The 8,359-nt window shown below is 37.6% G+C and overlaps 1 protein-coding gene across 1 annotated transcript; it reads right to left on the bottom strand.

Moving 5' to 3' along the window:
- Positions 1–35: 35 nt before the first annotated feature.
- cenpv (centromere protein V) lies at positions 36–3,391 on the bottom strand. The gene is made up of 5 exons (XM_041240829.1): positions 2,779–3,391; positions 1,968–2,066; positions 1,802–1,871; positions 1,220–1,334; positions 36–467 (listed from the first exon to the last, which is right to left on the bottom strand). The coding sequence occupies exons 1-5, from the start codon at positions 2,817–2,819 to the stop codon at positions 343–345; spliced, it is 450 nt and encodes a 149-aa protein (XP_041096763.1). The 5' UTR covers positions 2,820–3,391; the 3' UTR covers positions 36–342.
- Positions 3,392–8,359: the final 4,968 nt, after the last annotated feature.

The following is an 8,359-nucleotide window of genomic DNA, read 5'->3' as shown; positions in this document are numbered from 1 at the left end:
AGCCAGCGCTTGAAATGGATTTATGAACCTGGGTATCAGAGTTGAAGCATTTTTATAGCATTTCTTAATCCACAGCTACCAGGTCTGACAAGAAATAAGTATTTCTGATTCCTCTTGTATTTTAAAATCTGTCATTGTCATCATCATTACCATCATGTTCCGATTTTTAGCAGAATTACACTTTAAAATGCCTTTATTTCAGATTTCCCAAAGGTACGAAAAGGGTAAGACTGGCAGTGAGAGTGCGGTTCAGTCTCCCTGCTCATTCAATCAGTGAATTCTCTGAGAGATTGCCCACAGAGGGGGCACTGGGTCCACTACAACACATTTCACACATTCACTTCAGGCCTTAGACATGCTCCTGATGGTCTGGTGCTGTCCCATGGCATTCTCCCACTCCTTTCCATTGAACTCCTCCAGTCTGACACTCCGCACTGTGCCCTCATCCAGGCAGTGGGGCATTACACCTGGAGACGCACACAAAAAACAGACAGCGCTCAGGAGCTTGTGGGACACAACAGGGTTTGGTTTAGACATTTGGAGGCCAGTTGAATTAAATAGGTATTTCCCCAAACAATGTAAAACAAATATTTGAACACCCAACACTATACACCTACGGCCAAAAGTTTTGCATCACCTAGAATATTAGAATTGAGACCTCTTTTTTTAACTATATGAACATAATTTAGAAACTACCAAATTATATTGCAAAAGTCTACCAGAAGCCATAATAGTAGTACAGTATTTCATGTTAGATTTCGAAATGTCACATTTTTCAATTGTCAGTTTTTGTTAAGTATATGGAAAACTACAAAGCGGTATGTAATTCAATATGTTAACGTAACATTATTCAGCAGGTTTAATTTGACTTTATTCTATGGGGTGATGCAAAGCTTTTCACCATAGCTGTAGACTTGCATACAGAGTCACCAGCCCAGCACTAATAGGAAATGACATCCGAATCGAGTAGCACAGAAGCTGACAAAACCTCCCTGCTGCAGACCTGGCCCTAGGAACGTCACACACAAGTGCTGACAACTACAGCAGTTATACAATACAGCCGGGCGTTCAGAAGGGAACGCAGCTCTTGGCTGCTTCTGTGCTCCTCGATTCGGATGTCACTGTCTATTAGGTCTGGGCTGGTGACCCTCACAGTGATGGGGAGTACAGCAGCCTGGTCTCTTCACAGCAGCGGGTGTGTATTAGTGATGTCACTTACCATATCCATCAGGGTTGGATCGAGGCTTGTAGAAGCTCTGCACTCCACATGTCTTGCAGAACATGTGTTTGGCAATGTGGGTGTTAAATGTGTACGTGGTTAAACTCTCAGCTCCCTGCAAGAGAAAAAAAAAAAAAAAAAGCATTTCAAATCCCTACAGTAATCATGAAAGTAATTTCACTCCAAATAACAGAAGACATTTCAGGTGTATTATTAATATCAGTAACCAATCCCTTAATAAATCATTCAGATCTGGAACACAACAGTGTTCTTTACAAACCCTTTTAATGAGCTCCTTTCTGTCTGTATGACAGTCCATTCTTTACACTTCGGAGCTCACAAACTAGCTCGAGGTGACTGCCACACATGCGGTAACACACAAGGACTGTGGGAACCTTTGAACCTCTAGGTCAAGGTCACAGAATACCAAGCCATGCTCTAGTTTTCAACCTTCTCACAACATGAGTAGAACCAATGATTTACTATGACTCAATTGTACAGTTACAGAATTGAATTCAAAAGTGGTTCCCACTGTAAAATATTGAATTGAATAAACTTTTTTTTTCTTTATTTATTTATTACCTGTAACAGACTGAACCTTGAAGCTGGAACAATGAAATGATGGTTCTGTTTCTTGGTGCAAATGCTGCAGCTGTAAAAAGAAGATACAAATGATTTGTACCTCTACCGCTGTACCTATACGATGTATTGTGTACAGAAATGCCAGGAGGTACGGTGTGCTGCTCACCTGCAGCTGAAGACGTGCAAATCTGGCAAAGCCCACACCTGGAATCGGACCGCGCCACAGTGGCAGCCTCCTGTGTGCTTCACAAGCCCTTCATCATCACTGAAAGCAAGGCAGGGGGGCAGAGGAAAGGTCACCTCTGATTATAACTTTAAACACACATCACACAGTTTGTTACCATCTCATTTACTGACTTTAGATATTAATCATACAGACTGTACCCACTTTGGAAAAGGTCAGTGACCACACGCTCACCGAGAGTCGATCCTGAATGCAATAATGTCTGTCAGATGAAAATAATGCCACCTTGTGGTTGAAATGGTGTACTGACACGACCGGATTTTTTAATTGGTTGCGATATAAAATTTGTAGACAAATATTTTTCCACTGACACGACCGGGTTTTTTAATTGGTTGCGCTATAAAATTTGTAGACAAATATTTTTCCATTTCATTTCTAATTAATGGAGCAATTATTATTTTTTATTCCTTGAAATTTAGCTACAAGTCGCTACGAGATATATATATATTATATATATATATATATTATATATATATATATATATATATATATATTATATATATATAGATATATAGTCGTGCCAATTTTAAACAGTCTTCATTTAAAAATCAAATCTCGGGATGCTCTGTTTTTCGCTAGCAGTCCACCTGAATGTTTCTCGTCTTTCTCTGGTTTTGCTGTATTGTAGTGCGGTGCTTTGCATTCTGTGCTTTGCTTTCTCAATTGTTATTTTGTGTTTGCACACTAGTATTCTGTACCTCGATTGTATATTTAAGTATAAGTATATACATACCTTTGCTTGCGTATTTCCCCAGTATTTTCAGAGTTCGCCATATTGCACAACGTTAACAGTATACTACTGGTGTTTTAAACAAGACTCCAGTCCTAGACCTAATGTGATTCTCTGCTTACAGTTAAAATTGCTTTTACTTATACCTCGGAATCATTTAAATTCACCAGGAGCAGTTACATTAAGGATACTTTTTTTGATAAGGCCCAACGGAAGTCCCACCAAGTCGATCAAAGTCTGATTTTTATGAACTCTCCAAACAAACAATGCTCAATTTTACCTGCAGGGGGTGCAGTTGTACCATTCCAGAATATAACCGATACACTGGTTTTTTTGTTTGTTTTGTTTTGTTTTTTTACAGCGGTGTGCTGTATTTATATTTTTCTTATGTTTACGGGTGGATCAGAAGGTTCATTTTCTCTCCCAAACATGCAATGTGACGTCTCAAAAGCCTGTGACAAGGTCGGGCTCTGGGAGCTGCCGTCAGAAGTCAATCTGTGTTCTGAAAGTAGCTATGATTAAAACCTTTGCCATTTAAAAAAGTGATGCAGTTTATAGATAATCTATTCTCAAATACTAATCTAGAAGGTCTTCTTTCTCAGTACTACTGTGTGGATTCTACTGAGACAGCAGCTGATTTTCAGACAAACTAAACTCCCTTTATGCAGAGAAGGGCAGCTAGACTGATCCCAGGTCTTAATGGAATGAGCTGGAAGGCACCTTAAAGAATCATAAATGGTCTAGATAAAGTGACCCAAGACCACCAGAGGACATACATGGAAGTGTATAATAAGAGCATGTTTAGAATAGAAGCACTGTTTACACAGAGAGTTATAAATGCATGGAATAGCCATACCAGGTGAAGTAGTAGGATCTAAAACACTGGGTATAAAAAGACTAGATTCTGTGCTTTGAAATTAGTTCTCACCTGTAGGGAAGAATGGTGTGCTAACAAGGAACGAGCCTTTCTTGTTCCCAAACTTTTTTTCTGCTCTTATATTCTTGTGGTTTGAAGTTCAAATGTAGGGTTAAAACATGGTTAGGGGTTTAATAATGATAATGAGGAAAAAAATATGAATTTTGAATGTCAGTCACTTCAAATAGGTTCTCCAGAAAAAAATAACAGCTGATCTACAGATAATATGCAAGTTTGCAAGTTGGAAATGCATGTTGTGACACACCCCAAGTTCTGCTGACAAAAGCAGCTCCGAGTTTAGACATGTGCTACAGGACAGTGAGAGCCGTGCAGGAGTCATGTGAGGATCACATCATTAAAGAGGCAGTAGGGAACAGTGATGCAACTGTGAAACAGCTTCGAGCTAAACACAACACCAACAGCTTAAAGGAAGCGTTTTTCAGTGGAAGGGCAGTATCAAAGATCAAATTCCAACAGAACATACTGTTCCTACATCCTGCTAGAGTTCTGTGATGTTCAAACAGGTGTCAGAAACTCTGGTGTTGCAATTTAATGAGGGTTATTGAGCTGGAAAACCTGCTGTTGTTTCATAAAATCAAAAGTGGTTTACAGATAAACGCTTCTACAAAACTAGAACAAAGGTGTTTTTTTTTTTTTTTTTGTGGCATTGCTAAATCGTCTGACATGTTTGGAAGTGTATTTTTGCACTGTTCTGAAAGCTGAGCTTCTCAACTAACTTAGAAAATGAATTGCTTTTACATTGTATTTTGTTTCCTATTTTTTGTTTCCATTCTCAATAATAATAATAATAATAATAATAATAATAATAATAATAATAATAATAATAATAATGTTTACAGTTCTACCAGGCTGGTAGAGTACAAGTGCTTGGAAGTACAGCTGCTTTGTAGTAGCATATCTCTCTTTCTTGCTCATATAAGGATGTATCCTGTAAAACTATGCTTGATGTAAGGCTCTGATACTTATGGTGCTCTTAGCTATATTAAGAATCCCTCAAAATAAACCAGGACTCCCTCTCCCACTGATCACCATTTAATACACAGCTCTGCCTGTCTCTGAGCACTGCATTAAAGATACATGAAATTCATCTCATTGTAAAAAACGCAGTGTCTCACAACCATGCTCTCCAGGATCAAACGTCAAGCTGGAAAGCGTTATTGCTTGCCATTGTAGTGCCTTTGCATTTAAGGTTATTTGGTCTGAGATAAACCTCCACGATCTCTGGATTTGAATGTAAGACTGGCAGAGCTAGTATACAGTAAACTAACATCTACTGTCCGTTTGTAGTAAAGCCATTCATAGAATCTTGTTACTGCCCAGTTTTCGGACTAGCTACAGTAGGTATTTGACCTGAACCAGAACTGATGAATCTGATAACTGATTTTCCAGTTGAGATACAGGAATTGTTTTCAGTTTTTGTAAAGATGTACTGTAAAGGAAAGCTGCCTAGCCAGTCTGTTGTTATTTTGTTTCCATGGAAACATAATGCAAAGAAAAATACCAGATACCGATATGCCAAGAGCTTAAAACTCAGGAAAAGAAAAATTACTTTTTATGTAGTTTTAGAAAAACGCCCTTACAGTAAAAACAAAAAATACCATAGAAACAATACCATAATACCTGTGTTTTACCCTGAAGAGACTCCAATGGAACCATCGCAGAGCACAGCATTACCAACATCATTGGAACAAATACGACATGTTGGGAACTTCAAGACGTGCACTAACAGGCTGTATCACCCCCTCTCATTCCATCATTTTCTTATGTTCTTATGTTTTTTTAAACTCCTGTCGAAAGTAATAAGCTTTGTGGACACTGGTTCAGGAAGGAGGAAGCTGAAAAAGGAAAATAAACTGGGTGTGATTTTTGCTCAAGCACAGCGTGTAACAAGGTATTATATGGCAAATAATAATAATAATAATAATAATAATAATAATAGGTCATGCTTTATTTTAAGGGCCATTTTTTGTTATTAACTGTTAACAAATGTTAATTTTGAGCTAAGTGTGCAACAGGGGGATGTGTTAGCAGCGTGGGTGGTCACTGAATAATAATCAGACACAGAGCATTGGGTGGGAACACGCTGCACAGGTGCGCAGATTTAATACAACACACAGGTGCTGCCACTACCTAAACTAATGTAACGGGCAGTGTTGTGTGATGCACTGCCGTTACGGATTCTGTTCCCCGTCGATGAGATGATGTTAAAAGCTCTGAACCAGCCTGGCTCTTCTGCATTGTGGTGAAGATGCCAGCTAATAAAAACCTGATTTATTATTATTATTATTATTAATAATAATAATAATAATAATAATAATAATAATAATAATAATAATAATATGTATTTTGTCCTGCTGTACTTTCTCTGGTGAATATGCATTGGCTTGAAATCCAACCTACTGACCTACTTAAACAAGCAAACCTGCTGACAGAATCTAACATGTGACACGTTGCATTCTGTCTGCAGCTGGTGTCATACAGTACATTGCACTCAAGAAACAAACAGAAAGAGCCTGTGAATCACAAGTGAAACAGCAAGAGCTGTTACTGATAGAGGGCGTAGGCTTGTTTATCTAATCAACACAAGGTTGTTTTAACAGTTGGATCTAGAAGCTTCTGGGTCTGTTAAGATAATGACCCGGTGTGCTGAGTGATACAAAGTCAAACAGCACATAACGTATGGTGCCACACGTAACTGCACTTTGTTCAATGCCATGTAAGGCATGTGATTTTTTTTGTAATAGTAAAACAAGAAGTGGAATGAGTTTTCTAGCCATTTTACATTAAAACAAAAGTTTGAAGCCCTTGGATTGAAGCTCAAGCACAGATTCAACAAAGCAATACCTTTGTCAACTGCATGAATCACAACTAACTCAATTTTAAGACAAAATACTGGGACAGTGGGAGATGCATAGCAACTGTGGTAAAACATAGTAAAATCATGGTAAACCACACACAAGCAAGGTGTTGGTTCCAAAAAGGTATACTATAGAAAAAAGAACGTACAACTATTTTTCTTTAGTGAGTATATAAGATAGTTTATTGTTTAATTAAATATAGAAGCAGCCCTTAGTTTAGGCACACACTCAGAGGGACTGTCCATAAAATATACTACTTGCAACTCAACTTAATAGTATTAATTAAATCTGGCATCAAACCCAAGAAGCTCAGCTTCAAGAGGTATTCAATTCAGCTTAATAGATTAAGTTGTGTTGTCAAGACGATATACTGAGGCAACCTTGGCATGCTGACTAACTAACCAGTACAGACATACCTGCATGTATACATTCAGGTTTGACCATCTGTAAAGCAGACCTTGTGGTTTGGTTAAGAGTGTTGGGATATAAATTACAGCAATTTACAGCCCCTCTCTGTTGGAAGGGACATCCTGTGAATATATATGAGTTGTAAATTCAAGTGTCTGTCCCTGCGAACCATGCAATGGTATTTCCTTTGATCTGATCTCAGGATCTTCCTTGCTCTGTTCTGGGCTCTTATCAGATGCCTTTGTTTAACACCCTTCCACTGATTGGGGGGGGGGGGTGTCACAGGATCTCTTTTGAAAACCTGTCCACCTGATCATTATGCGGTCCCCACCAGAAGGAGACTTGTGTTGGTCAATTTCAGATCAGAACTGCAGTTTTGACTTCATCCCATATATTCACATTTATATTAGATATCTGATGGAAATGTTACTCCAACACAAGGTAGTCACGGAAACTGTTACTGGTAAACAAGACAGTAACACATTAGCAAGATTTCAATTTACTGCTAAAGTGTTTCATCATTTTCCTCTGTCAGACACATGACATCCTAGGTTCAACACATTACTGTATTAAATTCATTGTGGGTACTTTTGAACTTTTCCAATACTTCAAAACAAGACATATATATATATATATATATATATATATATATATATATATATATATATATATATATATATATATATATATATATATCTCTGTGTACCTAGTGTTTCATTTTTCTAAATCACAAATAAAAACAATTATAAAAAATAAATGCTACTGATAAGGTTTATTGGTGTATGGCATCCATTTTAAACTTTGTAAACATGTAAAAAGAAAATCATATCAAAATAACAGCTAATCTAATTTTAAGATGTAGTTTACAGTACAAAATATTTGGGCAGAAAGGACGACGTGTTAATACACACTTCACCGGTATCTTTACATCTGAATTTTCTTAATAATTATATAATTAAAAATCTCGGCGCACCTAGAAACTACGAGACAAATACAGTATTACTGGAACACCTACGAGTTACATCATCATCAGCCACTGAACATTCAGAAAAACAACTCCTTTGACCAATCACAGCTTGGGAGGCGGGCTCTCTTTAAACAAACAAGCCAGAACCTTCCAGAGCTTTCTGTTGTAATACTTTACTTCCTTCATATCAATGCGCATCGGGTATTTTGGAAACTTCTTTATATTTTCAAATGATACGTTAAAAAAAAACGACTCGTAGTAAATATAGCGCAATTATCATATATTGTAGTTGAGAAGGGGAGATTTCGTTTACATTACGCGCATAAGTGAAATGTTGCAATGGAATGTGAATCTACTTTTCTTAGCGGAGTGATTATAGGTCATGTGTAGGGGGTGAAACGTAGGTGGCGCTGA

The sequence above is a fragment of the Polyodon spathula genome, unplaced genomic scaffold (assembly GCF_017654505.1).
Source record: "Polyodon spathula isolate WHYD16114869_AA unplaced genomic scaffold, ASM1765450v1 scaffolds_696, whole genome shotgun sequence".
NCBI classification, from domain to species: Eukaryota; Metazoa; Chordata; class Actinopteri; order Acipenseriformes; family Polyodontidae; genus Polyodon; species Polyodon spathula.
Note: the sequence above shows the minus strand (reverse complement) of the source record. Positions and strands in the feature narration are given on the sequence as shown.

Coding starts and splice junctions, on each gene's coding strand:
- cenpv (XM_041240829.1), bottom strand. CDS start 2,819: ATGGCGAACTCTGAAAATACTGGGGAAATACGCAAGCAAAG. Junction 2,067..2,778: donor GGGGAAATACGCAAGCAAAG/GTATGTATATAC, acceptor CCTTGCTTTCAG/TGATGATGAAGGGCTTGTGA. Junction 1,872..1,967: donor TTGCACGTCTTCAGCTGCAG/GTGAGCAGCACA, acceptor TTCTTTTTACAG/CTGCAGCATTTGCACCAAGA.